The sequence below is a fragment of the Marmota flaviventris genome, chromosome 1 (genome assembly GCF_047511675.1).
Source record: "Marmota flaviventris isolate mMarFla1 chromosome 1, mMarFla1.hap1, whole genome shotgun sequence".
In the NCBI taxonomy this organism is placed as follows: Eukaryota; Metazoa; Chordata; class Mammalia; order Rodentia; family Sciuridae; genus Marmota; species Marmota flaviventris.
In genome coordinates, this window is record NC_092498.1 from 45,003,120 (window position 1) to 45,016,603 (window position 13,484).

Sequence of the window (13,484 nt, forward strand, 5' to 3'; positions counted from 1 at the left end):
CTTTATATTACAATGACTGGGCCAGTTCTTTAGAAAACTGCTTTGGGCATTGTTCCATTAGCAAACATTATATTTTTTACTGAGATGTATTCACATTCAGAGAAGTTGGCAATGCCAGCATTATTGACACTCCTTTAATTGGAACAAAGGGGGACTATAATAATAAAAGAGTGACTCAAAGCATGTACACTTATCTTAGATCTTGAGTAATTTGATTAGTTGGAAGAAATAGGAACACATTTGTATGGAACAAAGACTTTTGGAAAGTCTAGACTATCCTGGGTTTCTTGTCATTTAAAATTTTTATGAATCTCAATGAAAGCAAGATAGTTTTTCTTTTTTTTGAGAGAGTGCATGGAGGCTATTTGTACAATGAAGAAAAGTAGGAAAGTGCGAACAACACCATTAGACTTTTCATCATTCTATGTGCCTCTGATATGTAAATTTAACTAAAATGTATACACGTTTTTAAAGTATAGTACTTCAAAGTGTAATTTCTTAATTGATGCTAAATGTTCCCCTTGAGTTTTTTTTTTAATATAGTGGCCTTAAGATAAATTCAAGAATGAAATGCTAGACCCTTATTCCAAGTGAATTTATTTCTCCCCACTTTATTTTTATTCTGTGCACCTTTCTAAAATCACCTTACTCACAATTGCTTGCTTTTTCTATTTCATTCTCTGATAAAGTTAATATTTAGCTAATTGTATGATTTCTTACATTTCAGTCATTCTAATATGACAATTGTGATGGTATCAGAATGAGATTAGATTTCTCCACAAGGTTTATGAGAATGGAATGTCAAATTGAAATAGAACAGAGCACATATAATTTAAATATCAAAAGACTATAAAAATCAAAGTTGTTTAAAAAAATTTTTTTTGGGGGGGGTATGGTATAGAACATTTATTCCTCAGCTGAATGTCTTTACCTTGAGAAAGTCCTAATTCCTAAGAAATTTTCATACTGATAATGTGTTTTAACCTGAATGTAACTTTTCTTAATTCATAAACTATGCAGTTATACACTGTCAAACTTTTTATTTTCATAAATATTAATCTCATCTTTTCCAATAATTAATTGTTCTCACAAGGATTAATCATCCATAATCATTACACATCAAATGAAATTATTTTTGGCAACCAAAGAGATAAATGATCTGCTGGTAAAAAATAAAGTGCATTATTTAAAACATTTAGCTATAATCTTACTTCTTTTGTGAGGTTCAATGAGTAGTACCTGTTGAATGAAGGAAAGAATTGGCTCTATTTACCTCAGTGAAAACTGAGTTCCATAAACTTAATGTGTTCTTACCACAAATAATGATGCTTAGAACCCTTATTGCAGCTGCTGGACCCAGGAAAGCAAACAATAATGAAAATGTTTGTATGCATGCTGCTAGTCATATTGAAGATAGAGGCATACATGGAAAGAATAAGTAATGATGTTAGAAAAAAAATCAACTGTGTGTTGTTCTATTCCAGGTGGCTGCTTCTTTGGTTGTGTTGTGGCTACTGAAAAAGTGAGTATTTTATGTCTTATTGTGAATTAAATTTTATCTGCATCAATTACTTGGGTCTTATGAAATATTACAATATCCCCTGTGTTTCATTTCCCCACTGTATTTTATAACTGAAAATACAAGTCCTAGTCATCCTTTACATTCTGAGGGGAATGGGTTCCAGGACCCCCACAGGTGTAAAAATCTGCAAATGCTTGATTTCCTTATGTAAAATGATGTAGTATTTGCATATAACCTCTGCCTACCTTCTCATATACTTTAATTAATCTCTAGATTACCTGTAATATCTAATACAATATGTTATATAAATAGCTGTTAGAAAGAATTGTCCAGGGAATAATGCCCCCAAATATGTATATGTTCAGTATAGATGCAATTTAAAAAATGTTTTCAATCTACTGTTGGTTGAATCCATGGATATGTGACCTACAGTTCCATAGGTCAACTGTATTTTGTGAGTATGTGTAGTTCCTGCAGCTCTTTGCCATTTCTAAAGGAATTAGTTATGTTCAACTTTTGTGACATTCAATAAAATATTTGAAACAATATTATATACTTAATACTTTTCTCTAAATATTTTGATCTAATAGAGATCAATTATATCTATTTCAATGGTATAAAAAGCTTAATCTACTCTATTGCAATAGAAAATTTTGAGATTAAGGGTTAATCCAATAGATTATGTTTCTTTAGACACAAATTTAGTTTTTGTGTGTATTGGAAATTCCGTAGACAAGTTTGGTTGCCAAATAACATTTTCCCTTTTGTTTTACAGCAATCCTCCTCAAGATGAAGGGAATAGTACTAAAAATGCAAATAACAGCTATGCTGTGATTGTCACCAGCACCAGCTTCTATTATGTTTTTTACATTTATGTGGGAATAGCTGACACTTTGCTTGCTCTGGGATTATTCAGAGGTTTGCCACTGGTGCATACACTAATCACAGTGTCAAAAATCTTACATCACAAAATGTTACATTCTGTTCTACAAGCACCCATGTCAACCCTCAACACGTTGAAAGCAGGTACTTGACTAGGTCTACAAAATGAAACTGCTAATCCATCATCAGAAGGGCTTGCGGCTCAGATGACTTCCCAGCAGAGCCACTGGCTTTTTCTTTTTTTTGTAGGTGTCAATGGACCTTTATTTTTATTTATTTGTATGCAGTGCTGAGAATCAAACCCAGTGCCTCACACATGCTAGGCAAGCACTCTACCACTGAGCCACAACCCCAGTCTGAGGAACTGGCTTTTGCAGAGTGTCATCTATACTTTGTTGAGCCTCCTTATGACTGGCATGTGCATTTCTCAGATATAACAGGCAATCATATATTGTGGCTCCTGTGGCTTTCTAGATCAGACAATTAGAGTGGGTTAATTTATTAGAATGTGATAGAACAGTAGAAGGCACAATCAGGAGCCACTTTTCAAAAGAAACTAACTTTATTTTTAGAACCACACACGCCAAACAAAACAGCTCCTCAGGAAAAACCCTCAGAGCCCCAACTGCCACCACCGGCTTCCCATAAGCCTCTCCCTCCGCGCGATCCCACTACTGATCAGCACGGGAGTTTTGACCTTCATGATTCAGTGCAGGGATAGTAAATGCAAAACGTGGACTATCCTCAGGATGAATTGGAATTGAAAAAAAAAACAATCTTTAATATCTATAACTAAAACATACCAGGTTTTTGGCAAAGCAGACAATTGAGGAATCCCTGATTGAGCAGGTCCCATAATAACCATTTCATTATTAATGGCTCTTAAATCTTGCAATAATCTCCATTTACCAGATTTCTTTTTGATGACAAAAATGGGAGTATTATGGGGAGATACAGAAGGTTGTATATGTCCTTCTGCTAATTGTTGTTTGACCAGGTCATGGACTGCTTGTATCTTTTCTTTAGTCAGGGGCCACTGAGGAACCCATACTGGTCTTTCTGATTTCCAAGTAATTTTTATTGTCTCAGTGGCCCTTTCTGAAAATCCAACCCATGTCTGTCTGTTCCTTGATCTATTTGTATTGGTGCTGCTATACCTTGTTCTTGGTTTTCTAATCTTTTTCGTTTCCTAAAACCTTGTCTAGTCATAATAGTGGGTGCATTTTGGTTGATGTTATTTGTTAATGTCAAACCTAATTGATCTAGGACATCTTGTCCTCATAAATTTATGGGAAGATGATCCAACACATATGGCTGTATAGTTCCTTCACATCCTTCAGGATCCTTCCAATCTAATACCATTGCACTTCTATGGGGATTAGTCGCCACTCCTAGGCCTTGAAGCATTTGAGTGGCTTGTTGTAATGGCCAATGTTTTGGCCATTCTTGACGAGAGATGATGCTAAGGTCTGTACCTGTATCCAGTAGCCCATTAAATTCATGTCCTTGAATATTTAGTTTTAGCATGGGGCGAGAATCTAAATTTAAAGAAAGCATAGCCCAATCTACACCTGTGGAGCCTAATCCCTTGGAACCTCTTTCTACAGTACGACTGGAAAATTTATCATGTAGGCTGGGTATTATTAGTAACTGTGCTATTCTATCTCCTGGTGAAATTACTGATATACCCTTTGGAGAACTGGCTATAATTTTTATTTCACCTTCATAATTGGGATCAATTACCCCAGGACTTATCATGTCCTTTTAGAGTGGAAGAGCTGCGTCCCAATAATAAGCCTACTGTTCCTTTGGGAAGAGGTCCTTTTACCCCTGTGGGAATGATTTGAACTCCCATCTCTGGAGTTAGTACTGCTCTGGCGGAGGCGCAGATGTCCAACCCTGCGCTCCCTCTGGTTTGTCTGATGAGGGATCTGATGGACAATGTGTCCTGGGCACTACCCTGATGGGGTTTCTGGGTTCCTCCAGTGCTCCGTATATTTGTGGTTTTGGGCCCCGGAGTATTGGAGAATGTGATAGAACAGTAGCAGCAGCAGCAGCAGCAGTCTTCTCTGAATCAGTTGTACTTTTCAAATATTTGCTCTAGTCACCTTCTAAACATCTTTAAATAGTGCTATTTCAAGAAGGAGAAGACTTGAAGGGATCAAGGAAAATGTATAATTCTTCTATTAATAAAGTTAATATTCATTTCATAGGGCAGAATAATCTAGTTTTATGTACCTGTTTAGGAATGATCAAGAATTTGTTCCATTTTATTTTTTCCAGGGTGGAAATAAAAAAATGTATTTTGAAACTATTTTTGACACCATAATAGTTAAAGTCATAGAAAGTAATGGTAGTGGAATAAAGGGCCCCCGAAATTTCAAAACTTAGGGTCGTAAGGTACTTTGAAATTAATGAGTTCCATTGATTCCCCTTTAGACAATTTCACACTTAAAGACTTAATGATTTAATAAGTTGTATTCTTACAGCCATCTGTCAAGTTCACTGTGTGTGGCACTAAGCCAGAGAGTGGATGGTACATAGATGAATAAGCCATCATCCTTAGAGGAGGACAAGCAAGAGGAGGACACAGAAATACTTGACTATGAAATGAGGAATATGTTTCAAGATTAAGACTTACAGAGTGATTTGTATCAAGACAAGAAAGACTTATTTTTTGTGGGTAACAAAATTTCAGTGTTGGTACATAGGAAGATCTTTATGTTTATTTTGAAGGCTATGGGTCACTTAAAGGTTTGCCTCCTTTGGATATACTCATTGGCATCCTATGTTTTAGCATTCTGAATTTTAGACCTAATGGGATGCTCAGTTCACTTGATCCAGTGAGTTCATTTCTTATGGAAATCTGAGACCCAGAGAATGTAGGGGATTTGCCTGAATTTCTGCCAGAATCAGAAATGGGCTATAAAATACAATGGAAAGAATACGAGGATTGTTTGAGGCCTGGTTTGGCCCCATAAAAGTGATCATGAGGAAGTTACTCTTAAGCATTGGCTTCCTTACCTGTAGGGCAGGATAAAGAAAAAATATCTCAGAGGGTCTTGTGAGAGTGAAACAGGACAAGTTTCTTGCCTATTAACAAGCCAAGATGAAATCAATGTTAGTTTCCCATCACAGTTTTCTTTTGTAGTGTTGTTCTCTTGGGGGCTACACTTCCCATTCTCCCTCTTCACTTTTCTGATTTCCTCTTTCCTTTACACACAACTTGTGGTTGGTTCTGCGCCTTCTTGGTTTCATATTTAAATGATCCACTCTTTTTTTTTTTTCTCATTTGCCTTACTTTCCCAACTTGCATCATACAGGATGATTCCTAAACATTACTGTGTTGTTTGTATTCCTTCTTATTTATGCTCTTGAGAACTGAAATAGTAAGTTGACCTTAATATCTCTATGCCCTGTTCCTGCCCCTCCTCTGCCACCTCCTGTATTTGTATGCAAGGATTATGCTTTCTTTTAAAATCCTTCTCTCTTGCTGATTCACGGGCCAATAGCTCCCATTCTTTCACCTAGTTATTCTCTGCAATACTTGGCAACAGCCAGTGTAAAGGGACTTGTAATTTCTCCCAGATGTGCCCTTCTGCAATTGCACATTGACCTTGATTTTCTCTGACTCCTTGTCTGATTTTCATGTCACTTTTGAATGACCTTAAGCCTACACAGACAAATAATAGATGCTCAGCAAAGTACATCAAATGAATGAAAATGTGAATGTGTATTTTGACAGAATATTACCATTTGAAGTATAGTAAGCACCAGGATATTTCTTTTTCACAAAAACAAACTTTCATTTTCTAGACAGTGATTATAAATCCCATGGACTCTTTTTTTTCAACTTTTTGTACGTTTATGGAAAGATATATGAACATGTTTAATGAATTATGCAAAAGAACATATTAATCAATAGCTATTTGTTGAGGAATTCCTACATTTAAGGCTTTTTGGCTTGGGCTGTGATGATACAAAATGAATGTGGTATGATCCCATTGACCTCTAGTAGTGACAACCTAAAAAAGAGATAAGACAGATGTGCACAAGCAACTGTGATATACAACATGCATGGAGTCCTGTGACACAGAGGTGCAGACAAGGGTGAAGAGTTTACCTGCAGCTGGAGCACACACCGAGGCTTTCTTGCAGGAGGGTAGTTCATGTAGGAAGCAGATTTTGACAAGCAGAGATGAGGGGAAAGGGTTTCCAGGCAGAAGGAACCAAATGGGGAAAAGAAGAGTGGTAGGAAAGAGTAGAATGTGTTTATCAAGAATAGACCAGCTTGGCTGAAATAGGATATTTGGGTAGAGGAAGCTGGTGCTTGCTAGGTCACTTAAGGCCAAATTATGAAAAGCATTAAATATTAAACTAAGAATTTTGGACTTTATCCTGCAGTTAATAGTGGGTGAATGATAAAGTTCAGAATTACTTTGTTTGTACAGTATTATGTTACATTTTATCTAATTGTTTGTTTAACTCCTCTCTAGACAATGAATTCCTCAAGGGCAGGGAGCTTGGCTTATTCACCTCTATTATCTCAGTTTTTGGCTTTATGCCTGACACATAGTAGACACTCCATATGTAACTTTTTTGATCAAAAAAACCCAACTGATCCTACTTAATCATGTGAGTCTGGAATTCAAAAGACAGGCTAAAACTTAGATTGCCAGTGAAGAGCATAGAAAGAGAACATGGCAAAGGAGAGCCACAGAGTGGGTACGAAGAGAGAGAGAGAACTATCATGGATTCAGCAGAGATGTGTCAGAAAGGTAGCCTGGAGAAGTTAGAAGAGAGGGAGAGGTCTATGTTATGGAATACAGACATAAAGGAAATGGTGATAGCATATCCAGTGAATGATCTTTAAACTCAAGATTGCACAAATAAGATTGTATTTAAATAAATATTTAAATAGCTATTTAAATAACTATTAAAGACATTTGTTTTTTATCTGCATCCCATAGGAAGGTGTGTTTTATAACAGTTGAAACATAGGCCAGGCATGGTGGTACATGCCTGTAATCCCAGTGGCTCAGGAGGCTGAGATAGGAGGATTGCAAGTTCAAAGACAGCCTCAGCAATTTAGTGAGGTCTTAAGCAATTTAGCTAGTTCCTGCTTCAGATAAAAAATAGAGAAGGGACGGTAATGTGGCTTTTAAGGTTAATCCATGGTACCCTCCCCACACCAGAAAAACCTTGGAAAGTAGGGGACAACAACTTGAACACAAAGTTACTTAGAAATTGAACAAGACTAAAATTTGAAAGTCCTTATTTTTAATACATGCCAATTCTCATATGATACCTGAATGTTTCTGCTATGATCTAAGTTTAGTATTGAATATATTGATATGCCTTTTAAAATTACTTGATTTTTGAGATATATGCTTCTTTCATATTATAGGTGGGATTCTTAATAGATTCTCCAAAGATATAGCAATTTTGGATGATCTTCTGCCTCTTACCATATTTGACTTCATCCAGGTTTGTAAAAATTCACTGTTAATTAACTATTATCTTTGCATGTGTCATATTGCTTTTTCAATAATTACAAAAAGAAATAAATAAGTTTTAGCTCAGTTTTCATTTGATTGACAGTTGAAGTCCTGCTTATTGTATAAATTTTTTGAACATCAAAATTCTTCAAAATAGGCATAACATTAATAAATGCAGTAACAAGTCAAACCTATTTACCTGCCCCAAACCCAAGACAACCCCTAGCTGTAATAACTAACAAACAATTACCCCACCCCATTGCTGGCCACAAAACATGATTTTTTTTTATTTTGGCATCACTTTTTGTTGAAGCCCACCTACCTCCAAATGGTCCATGTTGAAATGAAGTTGGATTAGCAGTCTCCACATGAACACTTTGGCACAGATTAGCTAATCAGTTTCCCCAAGTGAAGAGGCAGAAGTATAGTAAATTTCTGAACAGATGAGAGGAAAAAGAAAAAGTCATGCTACCCAAAGGCTCTCCTGGAGTGACAGATGTGAATGGGCCTGCAGGGTGGCTGGGCTGAGGCTGACTCCCTGGGGTGAGAGTCTGATGGGGTGGTGAGAGTTGAAGAAGGAAAGAAGACATGGAGATAAGAGTGACCTTACAGATACATTAGGACTCTAAAGTGACAGAACTAAGGAGTGTTATGAGCTGATACTCTTGGCTTTTGGACCAGGATTGAACATAGCTTTCTGGGCTTTCTATCTGGTTTAGTTGAAGCTCTGGAGACCAAATGCCATGGGCCTCAATGGCATTTGCTTAGGGAAGCAGTTGGAACAGAATGCTGCCCATCTGGGGATGAATTGTTCTCTGTCCTTGCTCCATTCTCTGTCCCCAGTACAGTACTGCTGCATTAAAAGAACTTAAAAAAAAAAAAAAGATTACCATGCATGTGTGTATACATAAACAACATCGGCAGATGCAGAAAAGTCATCCTGTCAGTATGCCTCATCTGCAATGATTGCTAATCAAATACTTTTACTGTTCCAAGTGACCTTTTGCATTTTGGATTTCCTTCAGTTGCTATGTTTAGAGATATAACTCAACAGCACCTGCTGGAATGTTTTAATCCATTTTTGAATTCGGGCATTCAAAGGAATGTTCCTGTGTCTTTCTTTAAAATGCTGGACATTTGTTCCTCATTCTAGAAGTGCAAATCACTGGTGCCAAATATAATCTTATTAAATGAGGTACAGATTGGAATGAATATCTTGGCCTGATTGCAAATGTGTTCATGAATGGTGCATGGTACCTTCTTGATAGTTATTTTTCTACTTATGTGGTTTACTGGGCATCTTCTAAATCAGTTTGAGGCTCACCACAAAAATCCTCTGAGAGAGCTAATTTTTAAATATTTATTTTATAAATTAACATTTGACATATGTGATGGATCTCAACTCCTTTCTTTTATGTCAGTTTGAATAATTTCTGCTCAAATTCTAATGCTGTTGAGCTTCATTTGCTATTCCTTCACAAGTGGTTAGGCAGAGCTCTTTTGTTCCCCCACATTTTCTATAGGTGCATCATAGTTATACAATATCATGGGATTTGTTACTACATATTCATGTCTACAGATAATATAACAATTTAATTTGTTCAGTGTCACTCCAAAGAACTCCCTCCACCTTCCCCCTCACTCCTTGGTTCCTTTCCTCTACTGTTCTCCCTTTGATTTTCATGAGATTCCCTCTCCTTTTCTTCTCCTTTTTCCTTGCTAGCTCCTGCATATGAGGAGAAATATGACTCTTGACCTTCTGAGTTTGACTTATTTCGGTTAACATAATGGTCGCTAGTTAGGTGGAGCTCTTTTATTGTAATTTACCAATTTATTTATAATGGAAGATTCTGTTCACAATATTTTAGGAATAGATCTGGTGCACAAAATAAGGCATAGCTATTAATTATCTTTCTCAAAAAGAAATCCCTTAATGTCTCGTCACTCTATTTCTTAACTTTTGTTGATGTTCTGACAAAGCTGCTTTCTGGATTAGAATGCTATATTATGAAAATGGAAGATCTATCATTATCAGTGTTTTACCTTGAACAGGCACTGAATCTTTTTATTTATTTATTAAATTTTTTTTTAGTTGTCACTGGACCTTTATTTATATGTGGTGCTGAGGATCGAACCCAGTGCCTCACACATGCTAGGCAAGTGCTCTACCACTGACCCACAACCCCAGCCCAATGCACTGAATCTTGAAGGGTCTAAGTTTTGTCACCTTAAATTAAACCTGATGATGGTCCCTTTCAGTTCTAAAGCTATATGGCTCAGACTGGCTTGCTGGAATTGGACCATCCATAAAAAATTTCTTCTTGAAGGCAAACAAAGAAAAAACTATATCCTAGCATCCTACTTACCTCTATATCTGAGAAATAATTTATTTGTGGAATAGAAGCGTGATTATTTTAAAATACTCATTTAAATACAATTTGAAATTCTGTTTTCAGCCTCAAAACTTTAAGAACTCTTGATTTCTTCTTTCTTATCTAGTATAAGTCTATGCACTGGGTCCTGCTGTTCTGATCTCTGCAACCAGTCTTTCACATCTTTGCCCATCCCTCTATTCATTTTATTGATCCCCATTAATCTGTGCTTAGACATTTTCAAGGATTCCTCATAATATATGAATTAGATGCCAAATCAGGTGTTCATTGCATGGGTTTAAATAGGCTTTTAATGTTTGTTTGTTCGTTTAACTGATTCCAAAATGAACATTATTATCCTCTGTTCCTACTTTAAGAAACTCTTTGTGGCCTTCAGTGTCAGGAATGTTTTCTGTTGTTTGTTTGGTTTTGTTTTGTTTTTAATTTTTAAATTTTAAAAAATTTTGGTGCTAAGGATTGAACCTGGGTCACTTTACCACTGAGCTTCATCCCCAGTCCTTTTTATTTTGCGACAGAGTCTCCCTAAATTGCTGAGGCTGGCCTTGAACTTTTGATCCTCCTGCCTCAGCCTGAGCAGCTGGGATTACAGGTATATGCCATTAAACCTGGTTCAGGATGCTTTGAGCTGAATGGAAATGTGCTACCACTTCTTAGGAGCATGAAAACATCTTAGGTTTTCATATTCTGTTTTCTTATTTTGTTTGTTTGCTGGGGACATTTAAGATTTTGGTAAAGATGAATGGGCTTTAGAAATGTGTGCTCACATTTTATCTTGTCCTAAAGTCCCTCCATTTATTTATTTGTGTTTTTATTTAATTGATTGGTGCCCTCTTGTTAATATACATGGCCTAGAATGATTTTTATTTAATTGATTATGAATTTAAAACTAGGATGGAATTTAATAGTTTTTCTCTAACTAGAGTATCAAATATATTAAACCAGCTAGTGTCTTTAATTTTGCACACAGGGCTAAATTATTAGGCTCTGATCTCAGTTTCTAAAGATGGCCTTTTATGGAGAAAAAGAAGTTACTTTTTTCAAGACTGAGACTTATTTTTCATTAATTTTTGGTTTGGACTGTACTCTGGGTAATTACAGTTGCTAGAAATCTGATAATTGTGTGAACTACTCAATTCCAAATGTAGCCACCTTCTCAATTCTTCTCTAGCACAGTGTAATAGCTACCCAATCCCACCTATCTTAGACAACTTCCTATTACTGTAACAAATGACTAAGACACATCAATTTATGAAGGAGGAAGATTTATTTTGGCTCACAGTTTTAGAGGTTGCAGTCCATGATCAGTTGGCTCAGTCGCTTTTAGGCCTGTGAGGCAGCACAGTGTGATGGAACAAAATCTCTTACCTCATGACCAGGAACTAAAAAGAGAGAAAGGGTTTGGGGTTCCACTATCCCCTTCAAGGCTACAACTCCTGGTGACACAAAGATCTCTACTAGGTCCCATCTTTAAAGTTGCTGACACCTCCCAATAGTCCCAAGCTGGGGACAGAGCCTTTAACACTGAGGCCTTTGGAAACATTTAAGATCCAAACTATAGCACCACCTGTTCTATGTTAAGATAGTTACAATTGTGTTCCTAAGGGTCTCTGCCATCTTAGCTTTCATTAAAAATGAAATAATGCTTTCAATAGAAAATAAGACTAGTGTGTTTCTTATACCAGCAGAATCACTTTCCCACCCAATGTTTAAGGAAAACCTCACCAAATTGGCATTGTAATGTAAGAATGGCATAAGTCAAAATTAACACAGTGCAATTTACAACTGCCAATAGCAAATAAGAGACCCTGATCCTGATGGAGTAGCTGACCATTCCTGATATCACCAATGCAACATGATTTTAGGCATGCTGATATTTAATGTGATGATCCATTTAAATTAAATCATATTCCTGCCTTAACCATACTTGGAACTTAGTCTTTCTTTTTTTCCAAGAGCTCATATTTTTTAGAAATAGTTGACCCAGGTTTGAAAAACTGTGATTTGTCATTAATGAAATGATTTTCCATTGATGAACGGTCTTGCCACATAGTAATTGGGGGTATTTGGAGCTTTCCCATTGTTCTGGTGGCATCTGTAGGCCAGGAAGAGAATATGGAAGATTCTCTTTAAGATTTACTTCATTAAGTCATAATATACCTAGGTCAATAACAGTAAAAAATTATTCAAGAACTTGTTGAATGAATAGGTGGCTGGCATTTCTGCTGTTGATGATTGGAGATTTAATGTCCTTGAAATATGATCATTTGAAGTTTCTAATGGAAATAGCAACCCATTCAAAGACTTATTTTACTCCCCATCCTTGCCCCATTTATACTACTATACATTCCTCTGAACCAGTTGGAAAATACATGTTACCATGGAAACTTGGAAAACTGGCCTTTTGATTATTATGTGAATGTTATAATGGGTTTGTTTTTAATTCTTATTGAAGACAGATACTGTATTCAGATGGTTATTGTGTAGTAAATATTAGCAGACTTTTTATCTTTTAAAAAATATATTTGATGTCCTATAGAACTGTAGAATTTAAGTCTTTATCCTGAAGAAAGCAATCTGGCATATCTGTTTCTGAGATTACCAACAGTGTTCAAGTTTTGGGTAATAGGAAGCGATGTCTCTGTTGGACGGGCTCAAGTGAAGTGCAGGATTCATTTTGGCAATACCTGATATAGAAAAAAAATGATCTCATTTCACATTAAATTAGCCATTTCTCAAAATCTTTTATTAAGCTGTTAGAGTGTCTCCAATTATTTCAAGAATGGGAAGAGGAAAGTTGGGGAGAAGAGTGAAATTTAAAATATAATGTCTTTCAATATTAAACAGGAGAAAACTAGGCTCAGAGAAGTTAGATGACTTAACCTATTTTTAAGACAGATATTTCTCACTGAAAAGATTTCAAGACAAGTTCTTAATTTTCCAAAATTATCTCAACAAACCAGGCATGATGGTACATGCTTATAATCCCAGAAACTCAGGAGGCTGAGGCAGGAGGACTGCCATTTCAAAGACAGCCTCCACAACTTAGTGAGGCCCTAAGTAACTTAACAAGACCCTATCTCAAAATAAAAGAAATAAAACATAAAAAGGGCTGGGGATGTGGCTTAGTGGTTAAGTGCCCCTGGGTTCAATCCCTGGTACCTAAATAAATAAATGAATGAATAAATAAAA

At 36.2% G+C, this 13,484-nt stretch overlaps 1 protein-coding gene across 4 annotated transcripts in view; it reads left to right on the top strand.

Moving 5' to 3' along the window:
* Cftr (CF transmembrane conductance regulator) overlaps positions 1-13,484 on the top strand; it is a 157,827-nt gene that overhangs the window by 94,550 nt on the left and 49,793 nt on the right. For all 4 annotated transcript variants that reach the window (XM_027926421.3, XM_071612772.1, XM_071612761.1 and 1 more), the window contains 3 exons: positions 1,485-1,522; positions 2,298-2,548; positions 7,812-7,891. In XM_027926421.3, the coding sequence (XP_027782222.1) occupies positions 1,485-1,522; positions 2,298-2,548; positions 7,812-7,891 (369 nt within the window). The remainder of the gene's footprint in view (positions 1-1,484; positions 1,523-2,297; positions 2,549-7,811; positions 7,892-13,484) is intronic.